This window comes from Eriocheir sinensis, chromosome 17 (assembly GCF_024679095.1).
Source record: "Eriocheir sinensis breed Jianghai 21 chromosome 17, ASM2467909v1, whole genome shotgun sequence".
NCBI classification, from domain to species: domain Eukaryota; kingdom Metazoa; phylum Arthropoda; class Malacostraca; order Decapoda; family Varunidae; genus Eriocheir; species Eriocheir sinensis.
Window position 1 is genome coordinate 380246 of NC_066525.1, and position 19311 is coordinate 399556.

The 19311-nt window shown below is 44.8% G+C and overlaps 2 protein-coding genes across 5 annotated transcripts in view; both read right to left on the bottom strand.

Annotated features, from left to right (window-relative positions):
* The window catches only part of LOC126999691 (uncharacterized), an 84858-nt gene extending 73992 nt beyond the window's left edge, over positions 1-10866 (bottom strand). For 2 of the 3 annotated variants that reach the window (XM_050862429.1, XM_050862428.1), the window contains exon 1: positions 9563-10866. In XM_050862429.1, coding sequence (XP_050718386.1) covers positions 9563-9680 — 118 coding nt within the window. In that variant the 5' untranslated portion in view covers positions 9681-10866. The remainder of the gene's footprint in view (positions 1-9562) is intronic. The other variant, XM_050862427.1, reaches the window with a different exon arrangement.
* A 501-nt stretch (positions 10867-11367) lies between these two features.
* Positions 11368-18514, bottom strand: LOC126999692 (eukaryotic translation initiation factor 4E type 3-like). Of its 2 annotated transcripts, XM_050862431.1 has the most exons (5): positions 18058-18514; positions 17496-17685; positions 16325-16553; positions 15650-15872; positions 11368-14430 (listed from the first exon to the last, which is right to left on the bottom strand). In XM_050862431.1, exons 2-5 carry the CDS (start codon positions 17645-17647, stop codon positions 14360-14362), a joined length of 675 nt encoding a protein of 224 aa, XP_050718388.1. In that variant the 5' UTR covers positions 17648-17685; positions 18058-18514; the 3' UTR covers positions 11368-14359. The 2 variants fall into 2 exon arrangements, with proteins under 2 accessions (XP_050718388.1, XP_050718387.1); XM_050862430.1 differs by having other exon boundaries at positions 17496-18514.
* Between the last annotated feature and the right edge of the window lie 797 nt (positions 18515-19311).

A 19311-nucleotide genomic window follows, 5' to 3' on the forward strand; every position in this document is an offset into this window, starting at 1 on the left:
ATCATTTTAGTAGGAGCGAAGAGAAGAAGTTACAGAGGAGAAAAAGAAGACAGAAGGAAGAGGGAGAGCACCTACGAAAAGAACCTACAGAAAAGGTTACGTATTTTAACAGAAGAATGAGAAAGAAAGAGAACGAAAGGAAATTGGGATAATCATGTTAGTAAGAGCGAAGAGAGGAGCTACAGAGGAGAAAAAGAAGGGAGAAGGGAGAGAGAGATCGCCTAGGAAAAATACATAGAGAAAATGTTACGTATTTTAACAGATGAAGAAGGAGAAGGAAGGGGAACGAAAGGAAGATGGAAATATAGACGAGATAATTTAGTTAGTATGGAAGAGAAGAAGTTACAGAGAAGAAAAAGAAGGCAGAAGGGGGGTGGGGGGGGGGGGAGAGAGAGAGAGAGAGAGAGAGAGAGAGAGAGAGAGAGAGAGAGAGAGAGAGAGAGAGAGAGAGAGAGAGAGAGAGAGAGAGAGAGAGAGAGAGAGAGAGAGAGAGAGAGAGAGAGAGAGAGAGTGAGAGAGAGAGAGAGAGAGAGAGAGAGAGAGAGAGAGAGAGAGAGAGAGAGAGAGAGAGAGAGAGAGAGAGACACTAGGAAAAATACATAGCGAAAAGATTACGTATTTTAACAGTAGACGAAAGAAGGAGGGAGGAGGAAAGAACCAGACAGACCTACCATACATACACTTCCTACTTAGAGGAGAGGAGGTTTAGACAAGAGGAGGAGGGAGAAGGAAGAAGTATTTTAAGGCGAAAGGAGGAGGAGGAGGGCTCCTCTGTTTCCTTCTCACCCTTCCTTTCCCGCCTCTTTCCTTTCACTGAGAGGAAAGCGGAGGAGGCCACTGGGTATTCCTCCACCTCCTCCTCCTCCCATCAACTATTTCCAAAGGCCGAAAAGGAGATCAGTCGGGTCCTCATGAGTGTGTTCTTAGGTTCACGGTACAGAGGAAGGGTCAGACTACCACCAGGGTCATAAAACTACCCCTGGAAATGCCCACAACGCCTAGGAAACCCTTGTCAAATAGGTGATCTTGGGCGCCGAAATGTTTAAGAGCCTGGACCAAATTAGGTAGGAAGAGTTGAAGAGCCCGAGGGCCTAGAGGAAGGGAAGGAGAGGCTCGTAAGACTAAGGCAGCGTTCTGATGGTGCTGATAGAACCGTCTGCCTCTCCTCTTTATATTGATTGAAACACACACACACACACACACACACACACACACACACACACACACACACACACATACAGGCATACCACTATCTCTCTCTCTCTCTCTCTCTCTCTTTCTTTTTCTCCTCTTGGTAAGTTCTCTGTAAGTTTTCTCTTGTTATCCAATGCACCTTCATCCCTTTGCTCCTATCTCCGCCTCCGGGTTGCGTCCCTGCCGCTGCCTGCCTCCCCGAAGCTTACAAGAATAGGTACGTTCGAGAGCCCTCAGCGTATTGCCTTTACGTCTCAAGTTTGCGCTGCGTCAATATGCATAACAACAAGCTAGCTGCACCGCCTGACTGATTGATTATTTTATAGCTGCAAAAACCTGCATCAAAGGAAGCTTGATACTTGCCTTCCCCACCCACATGCAATATACAGAACTCCGAGGACTGCGAGTATTTTATCATTGCAAAAGACTACATCAAAAGAAAATAAGTACTTGCCTTCCCCACCCATAAGCAATATACAGATCTCCGAGGACTGCGAGTATTTCATCACTGCAGAAAAGATACTACGAAGGAACCCAAACCACAAATACAAAGCTCCAAGGACTGCGAGTATTTTATCATTGCAAAAGACTACATCAAAGGAAAATAAGTACTTGCCTTCCCCACCCATAAGCAATATACAGAGCTCCGAGGACTGCGAGTATTTCATCACTGCAGAAAAGATACTACGAAGGAACCCAAACCACAAATACATAGCTCCAAGGACTGCGACTGTTTTCTCACTGCACAAAACATCAAAGGAGAATTAGTACTTTTCGTCCCCACCCACAAGCAATATACAAGGGTCCATGTACTGCACCCAGACACAAAAACAGTCCGTGCCTCCGCGTGGTCGAAGCAAACATCATCAAAGTACGCGTGTTTTTTTGCCCCGAGGAATGTTAAGTGGCATGAAATTTTAAGCGAAAAAATCCTCGGCCTTGGCAAGTCTCGCGCCGGACTCTTGACACATTTCAGAGTTCGTGCAGATGAATACATAAGCGCTCATGACGGAGCCCCAACTTGACGTTCCGGGGCGAGGAAACTCTCTTATACGGCCTGACCCAACCCTCAAGGACGCGTCTCCCTCATGGAATGTACCCACGCAAGACAAAACGCATTACGCAAGGCCCTAAGCATGTCAACTGAGGGTGAATAATTGCACGGACACAGCATAAACGGCTTAACATTCACGCACATCCCTGAGGCAATTACGCAGTCACAAGGGGGAGCTGCGACGCCACAACCCGGGACCTCAGCGGCCTGCGTGCTACACATCTAGAGCCCATATTCTTAAACCCCATATTTGACAAGGCTTTTGAAGAAGTTTGAGGCATTTCCAGAGGTACTTTAAGACCCTGGTGGTAGTCTGAACCTTCTTCTGTATCGCGAACCTAAAAAAACACTAGAACCCGACTGATCTCCTTTTCGGCCTTTGGAAATAGTTGATGTGAAAGGCGGCAGCGTCTGAGAATACCGAGCCTGGTGTTTTCACGTGTGGTTGTGTTTGCCCGGCGCCTACACAACGTTGCATCAGGCCGATAGCATCAGCGTGAGGAGGCCCAAGGGAGGGTCGGGAGCTGCTTGGCGCAATACAGGCTCGTCGTAAGGGCTGACGATAACAGTTTTAGATATCAAGCACACGAGGTTAACGCTGATGGCATTGAAAGTCCAGCCGGCAAGTTGCAAGCGAGGCAGAAATTTTGGTGCGACGCCTGTTGAAAAAATCATCTCGTTAGGGAGTTTATATTTCCTTGACCCTCGTGGAAGTAATCATTAGGGAGCTTTAATGCTTTCTTATTCGGGATTATTTTCGCGGCGCTTTTCCGGGAACAGAATTAAGAGTGGGTTTCGCTCGCTTGCTTGTTTCTTTGTTACTTGCTTGCTTTGTTTGTGCCCGTCCGTGGCCTAATCTGCTTCGTACACAAACTTAAAGACCTTCTCTTAATAACCCTCAAATATGTAAGTAAATGCTTTCATAGTGTATACTTGCATGTTTTTTAGCATGTTTTTGAGGATGTTTTTGAGCATGTTTTTGACCTTCCCGTAATAACCCTCAAATATGTAAGTAAATGCTTTCATACTGTATATATTTTCATGCCTTTGAGGGACAGCATTTACAGCAGTACCGATTTATTTTACTTTTTTTTTACGTTCAGTTTATGGCACCGAGAGGCTTTCTTGGTGAGGCCTGGTGGCCGGTTCCAGCCCGTTATGGCGCAGGCAGGTGTTTTATTGTCGTGCCATTTTGCTTGGCTCAAACTGTCCCCCAGAACTCATATTTGATCCACCAGAGCTCATATTTGATCCTCCAGAGCTCATATTTGATCCTTCAGTGCTCATATTGGATCCTCCAGAGCTCATATTTGATCCTCCAGAGCTCATATTTGATCCTCTTTAGAGATTAATCTAGAGTCTTGGTTGACAAGTGGCCTTCAGGACAGCATGCGGACAGTCTTAGGCCACTCGGCGATGACTGAAAACTGCCGACCTTTAGCGGAGGGTGGAACTCGAACCTGGGCCTTCCAATATGCCGCGCCCGTGTTCTGACCCTTTGTCTTACCTCCTTTCGAGAGTTCAAGTAGCCTCCTCTCAAGACAACCAAGTTACACGCCTCGTGCATAACCTGAACAGCCCAATCAATAGCATTTATTACAGCCTGGGACACACCTGCACAAGGGGAGCCAGAGAGGGAAGGCAGGCAAGCAATCACTCCCCATATATCAGAAATAATAAACTCATCTGCCGAGCCTAATTGCGCCACAAGGGTGCGTTGGGGCTCGTCCTGCTGATATACGAGCTTGACGCACCGCCCTGACGCGCTGACAGCACTCATGGGGTATGACCGATGACGGAGGGGCCCCCGGGAAACCCCCTGCTCGCCTTACCCTCGGAGGAGCATAGGGAGCGCAAGAGAGAGAAATAGATAGAGACAGACCGAGTATTGTTCTCAACGCGATTAAACAGTTTTATACCACAATGTTATTCTGCACAGCGTCACTCCACTTGCTCGTCTTGCTCTCCAGGGACGTTAGGAGAAGCGAGAGATAGATAGATAGATAGAGACATACAGAGTAATGTTCTTAACGCGATTAAGTATTTTATACCACAATGTTATTCTGGAAAGCGACTCTCCACCTGCTCGTCTTCCTCTCCAGGGACGTTAGGAAAGGCAGGAGATAGACAGACAGATAGATAGATAGATAGACAGATAGAGGGAGAGAAGGCATTGTTCTTAACGCAATTAAACGTATTTTTACAGCACAGCCTTCTTCTGGAAAGCCCGGAATTCCACCCCACCTCGTCTTACTCGCTTGCTCTCCATATAAAGGACGAGAGATAGAGAGATAGATAAAAAGACAGAGAGAGAAGATTCTTGACGCAATTAAACATATGTTCACACCACAACCTTCTTCTATAAAGCGTGAAATTCCGCCCCACATGTTCCTTTAACCATACGAAGACCATACGAAGGGCGAGGTAGACCGACCGACAGATAGACAAATTGATCGATAGATAGATAGAGGACTGTTCTTGGCGGAATTAAACTATATTTACACCACAGCCTTATTCTGAAGACCCCGGAATTTCAAGCCTGGCCTCCCCCATACCGCCGGAAGCCTACACTCTGAGGACGCCGCTCGACCTGTTATCCTTGTTATCCCTCCTGATCCCGGGAAAGACGCGTCCGATAATGACACTTGCGGGAGGCTTCGGGCAAGGGAAGACGCGGTGCTCCTGAGGGCTAGAGGGGCGAGAGAGAGAGAGGGGGGGTGGAGAGAGAGAGAGAGAGAGGTGTGTGTGTGTGTGTTTGGTAAAGGAGAGACAGACAGACTACTACGGAATATACACACGAAGAAAATAAAATGCAAATTTAAAAAAAAAAAAAAGCCCGCTGTATATACATTCGTTTCAACATTTTTAAACTTTTTTCAACGTTTCTCGCATCAAACTTTTTTTAGCATTTTCTGTAGGTAGACGAAATGCGGGCCTGCAGTTTATTTCTTTCATGTATTGGTAAAAGACTAACAGCTCTATATAAAAAAAAAACGCTCACTGCATAAAAGTACGCCTCCTGGTGCAGTGTTTAGCGTCCCTGACTACGAAATCTACGAGCCTGGATTCAATGAAGTGCTTGAGGTCGAGAGAGAGACCTCCACCCCTTACATCAGCTGTTTTCAAAGGCCAAAGAGGAAATCAGTCGGGTTCTAATGAGTGTTTTTAAGGTTCGTGGTGCAGAAAAAGTCAAACTACCACCAGGGTCATAAAATCACCCCTGGAAATGCATAACACTCCTACGAAAGCGACAAGCACTGGTAAAAAACAGGAATATCAAGATTGTTCCATCCCTCACACCAACAGCTTCCAACGGCCGAAGAGGAAATCAGTCAGGTTGTAATGAATGTTTTTTTCAGGTTCGTGGTACAGAGGAAGATTCAGACTACCAGAAGGGTCATAAAACAACCCCTGGAAATGCATAAAACTTCCAGAAATATCAAGACTGTTCCCAGCTTCTAAACGTAAAATGTGTTTGAAGTAGGGACTGTCAGACGCTTCCAACCCTCACATCAACCATTTCCAAAAGCCGAAAAGAAGATCAGTCGGATTCTAACGAGCGTTCTTTTAGGTTCGTGGTACAGAAGAAGAGTCAAACTACCAGAAGGGTCATTAAACAACTCCTGGAAATGCATAAAACTCCCAGAAATATCAAGACTGTTCCCAGCATCAAAACGTAGAATAAGGAACCTGAAGTCAGTACTGTCAGTTGCTTTCATCCCTCACATCAACTATATATATTACCAAAGGCCAAAAAGGGGATCATTCGGGTTGTAATGAATGTTTTTTTTTCAGGTTCACGGTACAGAAGAGGAGTCAGACTACCACCAGGGTCATTAAACCACCCCTGGAAATGCATAACAAACTCCTACGAAGCCACACAACGTAAGCAAAATGTGAGGGAAGTCGGCTGAGCATATTTTTTCTTTCTTTCCTACATGGGCTGGGGACGTGCAGAGTAATTTAAAATGTTCTTAACTCAAGGAACGTCTAACGAGCAATACAATGTCACCGTAACTTCGCCTCATCTGGTCGCGGCTTAAGTGGTTTAAAGCAAAAGTTATTCTCATATTCGTTTTCATTCCTCTCTCTCTCTCTCTCTCTCTCTCTCTCTCTCTCTCTCTCTCTCTCTCTCTTCCTTCCTTTCTTTCATATTTTTCTTGTTATCTTAATTCTTTTCTTTTTTTCTTCCTATCTCCGTCGTTTTCACTTCCTTTCACTCTCTCTCTCTCTCTCTCTCTCTCTCTCTCTCTCTCTCTCTCTCTCTCTCTCTCTCTCTCTCTCGACTTCTGCAAACTTAAACTGGAAAAGTCACGCTTGAAAACTCGATTGGCCTTCTCTGTGGCTTTAGGAAACAGTACTAAAGGGACCTCAGTACGTTTAACAATATGTACCATTGAGAACCTACATACTCGTAAAAAAGCATTCAACCCTATCGACCACCGTGGCATCGCTCCCTTCACCCACCCACCTCACACACGGGAAGTATATATATTGCATCCGATACTGCATTTACATTCTGATGCCCGTCCCTTCCCTGGTAAGCCCCAATGCCTCCCTCGCGACCAATAATGAACAAGGGGAAGAGGAGAGCGGCCGGGGTCATGCAAGATAGCCTATTCTGCTGTAGTCTGGTTCCCCCTTGTGTGTATGTGTGTGATTGAGTTCGTATTCGTAAAATATTACCAGCACCTCAGTTCGCCTGTTTAAAAAGCCTCCCGTAGAAGTTGCTGGACTTTCCAATGGACTGTTTTGTGAACCTAGTGATAGTTTTACACGCTCTCTGCACACTGAACTGGGAAATCACGTATGAAAAACCAGCTAATTTTCTCTGTGGCCTTTGGAAATAGTCGTAATGGGACCCCGATACGTTTAAGAATATGGTCAATGGACTGTTTTGTGAGCTTAGTGATAGTTTAACACGCCCTCTGCATCATGAACGGGAAAAGTCACCCATGAAAAAACAGCTAATCTTCTCTGTGGCCTTGGAAAATAGTCGTAATGGGAGCCAGTTCCGTTTAAGAATAGGGACCCAAGGTGGTGTCTAAGGCCAGGACGAGAGAGGGATGCCACAGCGGCCTCAGCGTGCAGCGGTATATGCATGCAAATGTTTAGAATGCAAGCGTTGGAGCTGATAAGAAGTGTTCGGTCTCCCCAACACCATCTCTCTCTCTCTCTTCTACGCAGACACACGGAGATGATAGGAACGTCTCTCTCTCTCTCTCTCTCTCTCTCTCTCTCTCTCTCTCTCTCTCTCTCATCTATCTCAACCTTCCACACACACATACACACACACACACACTGACACGCACATTTAAAATACATGAATTCATACAACAAAAAAATAAAATATGGTGAAAGTTTTAAAAGACCGAACCAACATTTTGAGCTTGACACAGACCTGCAAAAATCCAATTAGGCGAGGGCAGTCAGAACACACACACACACACGGAGAGCGGGGAGAATTCATAGAGCTTCGTTAACCGTGAATGACAAGTGAGAAGAGGGACTGTATATACGTGTAGCTGGAACGTGTATATTTCCGGAAACAAGCAGCGGCGGGGGCAGACAGTGTTGTTCCTGCTGCTGTTATGGCCTATCCAGCACCCAAAAGTTATGTGGGGAATGATAAACAGAGGAAACGGACGCCCGGAACTGCAATAATGATGAGAAGATGCGAGGCTATTGGTGAAAACGGAGGGCTCAGTATTCATCAGGCATCGCCCTTCACATCAACTATTTCCAAAGGCCGCTAAGGAGATTAATCGGGTTTTCATGACCGCATTTTTCACGTTTATAGTACAGAAGAAGGGTCAGACCACCACCAGGGTCATTAAACTACCCCTGGAGATGCCCATAACGCCTACGAAAGCCTCGTTAAAAATGTATGCATGGGCGCCGCAATGATATAATGATGCTGTTATGGTCGAACAAGTGGTTAGGGCGAGATAACTTTAGCTGTGATGATAAAGCAATGACGTGCGAGACAAGTGTAGGGACTGTTTTTTCTGACATATAACAAGGGAGGCAGCAGCTCAAGGGAAATATAAAAAACAAAAGAAGCAACAAAAAGGCCCGCTAGACGTTGCTCAAATAAAAGAAAACACAACGAGAGGTCAGAGGAGAGGTCAATTTCATAAGCATTTCCATAAACCAACAAATGGATCACTGTTGTCGTTGTTCCTTCTCTGTTAATGTTAACCAGCCAACAACACAAATGCTTGTAATGGTATAAGCGAGACACGCCTTCACCTGTAATGACGTAGTTTAAGATGGGACAAGCAGGAGGCGGCAAGTTACGTATATTCCCGAAAACAAACGAGGCTATTGTTTTTCCGCTTTGATTTAGTTTTTCCCTTGAGCTGCTTCCCTTACTTTGAAAACATTAATACTCGTAGTGGTAAGCGAGCCACGGCTTCTCCTGTAATGATGCAGTTTAAGTATCAGTGGGACAAGCAGGAGGCGGCAGGTTACGTACATTCGCGAAAACAAACGAGGCTATTGTTTTTCCGTTTTGATTTAGTTTTTCCCTTGAGCTGCTTCCCTTACTTTGAAAACATTAATACTCGTAGTGGTAAGCGAGCCACGGCTTCTCCTGTAATGATGCAGTTTAAGTATCAGTGGGACAAGCAGGAGGCGGCAGGTTACGTATATTCGCGAAAACAAACGAGGCTATTGTTTTTCCGTTTTGATTTAGTTTTTCCCTTGAGCTGCTTCCCTTACTTTGAAAACATTAATACTCGTAGTGGTAAACGAGCCACGGCTTCTCCTGTAATGGTGATGTAGTTTATGTATCAGTGCGGCAAGCAGGGGGCGGCAAGTTATGTATTTTCACGAAAACAAACGATTGATTGATTGATTTAAGTTTATTGTTGCAAAGAGAATTACAACAAGGGAGATGAGGTCATTGCCTGCCAGCTAACAACGGCAGTGCGATAAGTGGTACAAAGGGACACATCGTCAATTCAATGATATGCAATTACAATGGAAACGGAGGCAACTTATGCATTTACGAGAGAAAACAAACAACATGGAAACTGCTGCTGTTGTTGATGCTGCTCTACCAGGAAAGATTAGTAACATGTGAAGACTTTAGATGCCATAAATTTATTACCACAAGAACGTGAAGCAAGCAATTCATATACTTAATACTTTCGCAAACACAAATAGTGACACCATAATACAATTTCTGCTGCCCTAGTGTCAACATTAATAACAACAGTAATACAAGAAGTGGCACACAGATATGACCTTCACTCTAATAAAGCTGCAATTAAAAGCGTGATACAAGCAGGGCGAAGAAGAGGCACTTACCGGCAACAAGTAGGAGTCCGAGGAGAGGGAGGAGCACCCCGGCCTGGCCCACCAAGACCCTGAAGGGGGCGAAGAGGAGGAGGTCGCCTATTCGGGACCTCCTCAACGTGTTCTCCATTCTTGACAGTCACCAAACACCGTGCGAGAGGTTTAGCGGCCCACTCACTTCTCTCACTCAAGTTTATATTACAGAGGCCCCATCTAGGAATGGTTTACGGCTACAGCGCTAAAGTATTAGGGACATACTGCCCTTACGTTAGTCACCGAAGTTTGAGGGACATTGCTAAAGGAAGTTTGTTGCTGAGAGGAGCGGTGAATGAATGCGTGGGAGGGAGCGGAGGAAAGCGAGGCAAGTGGAGCGAGTCGAGTGAGCGGCGGAGAGAACTGAGTGGGGTGTGTCTCCTTTTGTGACTACTGACGCGGGGCAACTGACGGAACGCGGGGAACTGCAAACTGGGGCGAGCGAGCGCGCGCTTTATCGACGTGCGGTGGGCCAGTACGCACGGTAAATTTCCGCTGAAACTTTGTGCCACGCTGCCTTACTGGACTTCCCGTGCCACAAACTTTCGCTTTATTGCCTGATGCGACATTCTTATCCATATTATTCAACATCTCAGCTCCCAAGCACACATATTTGACAAGGCTTTCGTAGGAGTTTGGGGCATCTCAAGGGGGAGTTTTATGACCCTGGTAGTGGACTGACCCTTCTTCTGTACCACGAACCTAAGAAAACACTTGAGAACCCGACCGATCTTAATTTACAGCCTTTGGAGATAGTTGATATGAGGGATGGAAGCGACTGACAATGCCGACCTCGAACATGTTTTAACTCGTGACCGTACTCTTCACCCCAACCAAGCCGAAAACCCTCTCCTGGTCTTGATTAATTTCTCGTGTTTCGATACACGCAGATTCCCCTGTGGTATGCGCAATGATGCCTCCCTGGTCCCCCCCATCCGCCAGACCGCCAGCATCTTCAAGCAGCCTGTCACCGTGATCAAGACCCATCCCTCCAGGACAGTATGTTATGGAAAGAAGATCATTGATGAATAACAGGAAGAGAGTGGGTGATAGGACAGAGCCTTGTGGAACACCACTGTTAATAGGTTTATGAGAAGAACAGTGACCGTCTACCACAGCAGATAGAACGGCCGGAAAGGAAACTGGAGATAAAGGAACAGAGAGAAGGATAGAATCCGATAGAGGGCAGTTTAGAAAGCAAAGACTTGTGCCAGACTCTATCGAAGGCTTTCGATATGTCTAGCGCAACTGAGAAAGTTTCACCTAAACAGCTAATTATGGATGTACTCGATCATAGTCTAATAACAATAACAATATTTATTAGCAACCTAAAAAAAAAAAAAAAAAAAAAAAATCGGACATGAAGAATTATCAATAAATCCAATAAATAAATCCAAGCAATCTGGTACTGGTACCGAGCAATCTGGTACCGGTACCGTACCGTTTAGCTGATACCGGTACCTGCCCACCCCTACCAACCATTAGCTACTCTGACCGTAAGCTTCACCACAGCCATAAGCTCATGACCGTAATCTTCACCCCAACCTTTGGTTAGTGTGACCTTAATCATCATCCCATCCATTAGCTATTCTGGCCGTCATCTTCACGCACACACTCAGTATAAGGGACGGACATAACTGGCAGGAGCGAGTGAGTGGGTCATTCCTGCCATGCCCTACAGGCGTAATACTTGTGTGGTGGCGACAGGAAATTGAAATGAAGATTGCCTTATTATTACAGCAGAGGAGGAGGCAGTCTAGGAGGAAACACACAGAGAAAAAGCCTTTCCGATATTCTTTCATCTTTATTCTGGCATTAATATATAAGCATATTGTGAGATTGAAAAAATGTCTCAGAAGGATAAAATAATTGAAATTCTTGACACTGGCAATATGGCAGAACAATCAACATACTATTAGAGTACGTGGAGCAAAATGAAGGGTATGTGGGCTGCTGGGTGCCTCAGAAAATCATTTCAGAAACTAATATGTTGTGAGCATCCCAACCAAAGTAGGTACAAAGAATAAAGTCACTGGATATACAGCTAGGCCTTGGTGTCTGCAACTCATTCACCTACAGACCTTCAGTGCCTCAACCTTAGGGGTTGCCTCAGAGACACAACTTGCTTACATGTATAACTGCAGGGATTCTTGAGCATCACACAACATCCACTTGAAGTATGCTTATATATTGCTTGTGTATTGCAGTGTTAAACAGATGCAGACCAGATGCATGTATTTGTGCACCCATTAAAGGTGGGATAACTCTATATTGAACACTAATGACTGCTGGGGAGGATGAGATGGTCCTGCTGGGGCTGTGCCGGCAAAGACAGAGACAGAGATGTCAGGATTCAAGGCACTCACTTTGGGCTTGTTCAGAAAGGTTGGAGCTCTCAGACAGTCAAACACATACACTTGTGTTTGTGCACATGCAATATTGCTAACATTATTTTTGATGAGTGGCTTGAGCAACTCAGAACTGTGTATGAATTGATATTGACAATCCTGATGATGGCTAAAAATCCAGCTATCAAAGCTAAAGAAGGAAGCAGTTGCTGCCCTTCTACTACCATTAAGAACTTGGCCTTACACTTTCACCACATAAAAACCTGTGCCGCTGAGACAGCTGCACGCAGGACATAACTCTCCAGATGAAAGTCCTGTTTCAGCAGTGTGTTCCGCTGCCTTCGTGGACAAACTGCTGCCAATGCCAATAAACACATTGCGATTTTGGGACTTTGTGTGAAGCCCCAGGAGTAACACGCCTCACGGGTACCCTGCCTCCAGCCTCAGAGCCTCCTCCACTCCCATAGGTTCACCTCCCAATTGTTAAGACTTCCAAGCTGTCACAGGAATACCTGACTTGACTACGCTGTGAAAGCATTCCTTGTTAGTGGGTGTTTTCCTTCAATAGAAAAATAGATCATTTGAGCATAGCTTTCCTGCAATAGAAAAATAGATCATTTGAGCAAAGTTTACTATTGTTTATCTTTGGAAGCACAACATTCTCATTGCAATTACTGTTTTGTGGTGAGAGTAATTTTAGGGGTAGATAGGGAGGCTGCGTTGGGGCCTGCTCAGGGGAACCATTGGGAGTGGAGGCGGCGGGTGAGTGAAGCAACGCTCCTGGGCATATGCTCCCCATTACCAGTAGTAGTAGTAGTAGTATAAATGATAGTGTTAGAGACTTCACAATCCCTCAGACTATTCACCGTCAATTCTTAGGAACAAATCACACTGAATCACTTGTTTTTAATTAAATTTCCTCCCACTATCTGCAAGCCAAGCTATAGTGAGCTATCTTGAAAAATTAAAGGAGTTTAGGACTTCCTTTGTTTGCAAATATAAATGCACATGGAGACCTCACTGTGTGTGTGTGCAATTCACCATGACTTGATCATATACTGGACTCGTGACCACCAGCAAGTATCTTCCCGATGAGAGCAAGCTCATTACTGACCTCAGGGTGCTGCTGGGAGCTCCATGCACAATACACCCTGTCTCCTTGCTCAAGGGAGACAGTGAACGCTCCTTGGCAGTGTAAAAATCTTTCGGCCTGAGCAGGGCTTGAGCCTCCGCCGGCCAGGCCTGAGTCTAACAGAGCAAAGAATTACTCCACTAAGCTACTGGAGCAATATGATATCTGAGGTGTGTGTGTGTTTGTGTTTGTGTGTGTGTGTGTGTGTGTGTGTGTGTGTGTGTGTGTGTGTGTGTGTGTGTGTGTGACAAGAAGCACAATAAAACTATTCCTAGCAGAAGGCAAAGGCATCCATGTGACATTTTGTGCATATCTTCTCATGACCTTAAGAAAGATTACATGATTCACTACAGGTATTGATGATTGTGCATCCGTTTATCACAGAGTGTCCTAAGACTTGCATTCTGTCTGGAGGAAAGACCAATGTGAACACTTCCAGAGAAACATAATGAGAGACACCTCAGTAATACTCAGTGGAATGAAGACATTGACTGCTGACCTAACAAACTAGTGATGTAAACAAAGTGAATATAGCCTGAAAGAAACTCACCTCAGAACACAAATCAAGGTACCATACATCTATGGGCCGTATTACAAGTCGAATCTGAGAGGTTTTGGGTCCCATCAGAGGTCAGTTTAGGGGCTGTATTACAAGGTGAATCTGAGAAGTTTCAGGTCCCATCAGAGTTATTCATCCCAAACTCTGTAGGGACCCAAAATTTCTCAGATTGGACTCATGATACAGCCCCTAAGCCGACCTTTGTAGGGACCCGAAACTTCTGGGATTCGACTTGTAATACGGCCCTGTCCTTCAGCTAAGACTTAACATGTGTATCAGCACCTCATGTTTCTTACTGTTCTACACACTTCCGCTAAACATAAAGTATCTATGAGGAAAATAAATCTTAGCCTAGGTTACAAAAGATAAACCTTCACAAGGGGTCGAACAGGACCACCTCATATCTACATAACAGAATAATAAAGTTGAACTAAAAGCCAAACTTGATACAGACATAATATAATACACAGTTATGTTACACTTCCTATGTATACAACAGCCTTTGAGTTGCCGAACCTGCCAATAATATCAAATCACCGCCATCTTCAATATACATAATTTAAAACACAGACTAAAGCATACAAGAGGTAAATATCCAGTAGTCCTTTAAGACATCCTTACCAACACAGGATACATGGGGCATACAATTGGGTGTGATGAGTCCCAAACTTTGCAACTTAAACCATACGTGGAGTTTGTGTGTGTGCGAGCAGATACCAACCTATCACATACCTTGCTCAAGAGTTTATCAACATGGCATTGGGTAGCTGTGACTTCTCCCCCTCGTAGGCGTGGTGCGTCTGGTGAGCTGAAAAGAACACAAGTTTCCTCTGAGGGACTTCAAGATGAGCCTCACTGACCCCTTCCAGTGCCTCCAAATATAAACATCGTATATATATGGACTTTGCCGACTATGGTATTTCTCAATTTAAGTCTGGTTGATCTACAAGGAACACAATTTTACTCTGAGGGATTTCAAGATTAGCCTCACTAACCCCTTTTGGAAGCAGGGAGGGTGGGCTGTACCTCCAGATATGAACAAAGACCATAATATTTGTTAATTTAAGTCTGGTGAGCTGCAAAGAACACAATTTTTCTCTCAGGGACTTAAAGATTAGCCTCACTGACCCCTTCTGGCGGCAGGGAAGACGGAATGTACTACCAAATAAAAAGATATATACTTTCTTTTTTTCTACAGCGAGGGGGGCAGCTCAAGGGCAATAAAACGACAAAATCAATGAACACCTATATACAGACATACCAGCAAACAGTCCACTTTAAAAACGTCTCTATATAGATCGTCTGCCGGGAAGGGGTTAAGCGTCACTCCCCAAACTGATCACTTCCCTTAAGCTTTGCAAGGTGAGAGGCAATGGTGTGACGTGCAAGGTAACTAGCGGCTATGTGACAACTGCTGGGAAAAAGTAAACTCTCAGACCAAAATATCTAAATCAATAAAAAGTCTGAGCATGGCGGCAATGCAGTGTGGAGTCGGCAATCATTGGACAAACGTATTTCACTGGATCTCAGTATGTGCGTTAATAAAAAGTAAAAATAGCAAAAGAAATAACATACCAAGATCTGAATACCTACACATATCAATTAAAATGCAGAAGGGTAATGTAAAAAGTGAAAAAAGGGAAAGAATAGCATACCTGGTAATGGCACAAACTACTACTAGGCAAAAGTAATGTACAAGATCTGATACACTAATTAAAAGTCAGAGAGGTAATGTAAAAATGTGCAGAGTAATTTAGGTAACTGTTGGGTAAGAGTCAGATCAGATATCAGCATTTACATCAACCAAAAGTGTGAATGACAACACAAAGTAGTAGATTTCCGGCAAATTTTCCATAAGGTCCAAACATCTGTATACATCAATCAAAAGTCAGAAAGGTAAGGTAATAATGTGCAGAGTAATTTAAGTAACTGTTGGATAATATAATAATAATAATAATAATAATAGAGTAATAAAATCATTTAAACATGGAGGGGAGAGCCACAAAGGTAAATATTGAGATACTCACGTTTGTAGAACTCTGCGCCAAAGACAATGTCCGGGACCAGACTGTGAACCTTCTTCATGATGGTCGCCTCGCTGATAAGGGTGGAGTCGTAGTTCCAGATCTGCAGCAGGTCATCGCGCTCCCTCACTGAGACAGAGATGCCACACACTTCATCCCCGGGTGCCAAGTGGCCCTCAAACTGCTCACCAATGGCTGCCAGCAGGAGCTCCTTCCACAAGCGGGACTGAAAGAAACACAGGGTTAGTTGATGTGACACTGGGATACCCAATACGCTAGTCCACCCTGAACATCATCATCCATCCTGTCTTCTGCCACAGCAAAAATGAACTAATAGGAAAATTAGAAAGCCTTCGACTGCAGATTTCCTACAAGAAGACATCACTTAGCTACAGGAATGGAGCAAAAACTGGCTGCTACGATTCAATGAAGAATAATGTAACGTCCTGCACCTTGGGGGGGATATCCAGCATACCAATACCACATGGGAAACACTCCACTATCCACCACAGAGGCAGAGAAAGACCTGGGAGTGTATGTTACCAGGCTACCAGTGAGAGACAAATCCGTGCCAATTGCAGCAAACGAGTTAACAGAGAAAATGTATGTTTCTCTACAGTACAAAATCTTAAAGGTAGACAAATAAACCTCCACACTTCCTCACAGCAGGCAACTTACCGTATCCTTTTTGGACACCTTGACCCGCCATGTCCCGCCTTTCTGATTCCCCTCATCCTCCCACATGGGCCGCCTGTCGCCTCTCATCAGATGGTAAGAGTAGCGCAGCGACAGGTCCGACACATCAGGTATGTTGTTGTACACTGACCAGAAGCTTTGAACTGTTGACACACTGTAGATTTTCCTCATGTTGGCTTCATACTGAGCGGCTGTTGCTCCCCTCGTGGCCCTGCAAGTAAAGAAGCAAGGAAAAGCTTCATTTCAACATTCGAAAGTATAGTTGGGGGCACACGCTAAGGGTTGTAAAATTCATATATGGTTCCTTACTATGAGACTTTCTATACGACAAAGTGAGGTCATTCTTTGTTGATTTATACCATTAGGTGCTGGCTATCATGTGTTTGAAGATACCCAAAACTTAACCTTATCTAACCTAACAAAACCCCAAACAGTTGCTATACGTCTTGACTCAGAAAATTCATATATGCTTCCTTACTAATGAGGCTTTCTATACAACAAAGTAAGGTCATTCTTTGTTGATTTATACCATAATGTGCTGGCTATCTTGTGTCTGAAGATACCCTAAACTTAACCTACCAAAACCCCTAACAGTTTCTATACATCTTGACTCAAAAAATTCATATATGCTTCCTTACTAATGAGACTTTCTATACAAAAAAGCGAGGTCATTTTTTATTGATTTATACCATAGGTCGCTGGCCACACCCACGGCACATTCTTTTAAACTAACAAAATGATGCCTTGAGCTAGTGGGCGGTACATAACCTATCGCTGCTGAGGATAATAACCCATTGCCACCAACACAGTAACCAATCACTGCTGAAATGGTGACCTAACATCGCTAAATTAGTCACTTATATCTCGTCTGTGAATGATCTGTGGCAGGGAGACAGTAATCAGTGACAACCATTATCTTGAACCTACCAGGAAAATTTGTGTCAACCACCATTTTGACTCTGGATAAATAAATAGACTTGTCAATCATCATAATTGCAAAAAGAGAACACACAAAAAAACTCACTTGTCAATCTAGAAGGTCCAGTGTGTGTTGAGGGTCTCGTCATCTTACACTAACCTAACATTAACCTGATATACCCTACCTAACTGTAATTCTCCCCCGTCTACAACAATGGCCTCAGTCTGTACTCACTTGTCAATCCAGAAGGTCCAGTGTGTGTTGAGGGGCACGCCGTGGGTCTCGTCCTGCTGCAGGGTGTCCAGGGCGTCTTGGTGCAGGGCGGGGGAGCAGGCCACCTCCTCGGCACTGCCATTCTCACTGCCGGGGATGGGGATTGAGGCCATGGTGTTCGCTTAGGGTCAAACTCTTCACTGGTGCTGCCCTAATGGTGCCAAGAGGAGGAAATGGGAGGAAAAATAAACCTAGGAAGCTGGATTTTGCATTACGTCTGTGAAGGATACAAAATTTTCTCCTTTTTCTTTTTATTCTTTCTTTTTTCTCTCTATTCTGTGTTTTTTTTATTGTTTTGTTCTTTGTTTTGTCCTCACCAGGCACCAGCAATGACCCCCGTAGGCTTGACCCTGGCTCCCCTTAGCTCAGGTCAGGTCTTGTTCGATACATGTACGAGTCTTGTATTGACCGTTTTCCTCACTCAAGGGTCAAATTCTCGGTCAAACTTTTTACCAGGCAACAGCAATGACCCCTTAGGCTTGACCCTGGCTTCCCTTAGCTTAGGTCAGGTATTGTTCCTTACCTGTACCAGTCTCGTATTGACCGTTTTTCTCACTTGAGGGTCAAACTCTTCCCAGTAGGCAGGTCCCAGCAATGACCCCCTTAGGCCTGTCCCTTAGCTCAGGTCAGGTCTTGTTCGTTACGTGTACCAGTCTTGTATTGACCGTTTTTCTCACTCAAGGGTCAAATTCTCCTCCCCAGGCAGCTCCAGGTGAGTCCACGCCCCAGCACTGACCCCCTTAGGCCAGTCCCCTTAGTTCAGGTCAGGTCCAATCAGATACGTGTACCAGTTCTGTCCAGTCTTCACCGTGTTTCTTCACTGGGTCGCTTGGTCACGAGCCAGTCACCTCTGCTGTGTGTGTGCATCCTCAATTAACGCAGTGTGTATATGCAGAGTCACGCCTATGTCCACCCTCTGACACAGCCACTCAAAACGCACAACTTCGAACTGAGTCAAGGGAAGTCAGCTGGTCGGTGACGTCACGGCGCGCGCCACCTTTGAAACACACAACTGCCAGCTGCTTAGGGAGATCACATTTCACCACCACCACCACACTAAACCATACCATACCACCACGTCATCACACCACACCACATCAAGTCTTAACGCACTTTGTAATAATTAAGCATATCACACCACAACCTTCTTCTGGAAAGCCCGGAATTCCATCATACAAAGGACGAGAGATAGACAGATAGACAGACAGACAGATAAAGTCGCAAGAATGATCATGTATCAAGAAGATGAACAGATGAGAGAGAGAGAGAGAGAGAGAGAGAGAGAGAGAGAGAGAGAGAGAGAGAGAGAGAGAGAGAGAGAGAGAGAGAGAGAGAGAGAGAGAGAGAGAGAGAGAGAGAGAGAGAGAGAGAGAGAGAGAGAGAGAGAGAGAGAGAGAGAGAGATTTACGTAGAAATTCTGACCATACAGCCCCTATAAGGTCCAGACTATAGATTTACATAGAGATTCTGACCACACAGCCCCCAAAGTCCAGACTATAGATTTACATAGAAATTCGGACCACACAGCCCTTTTAAGGTCCAAACTATAGATTTACATAGAAATTCAGACCACACAGTCCCTTTAAGGTCCAGACTATAGATTTACATAGAAATTCAGACCACACATCCCCTATAAGCTCCAGACTATAGATTTACATAGAAATTCAGACCACACAGCCCCTATAAGGTCAGAATATAGATTTACATAGAGATTCAGACCACATAGTCCCTAAGGTCAAAGAGCAAGATGGGGAGAGGAAGGGATGTAATTAGAGCA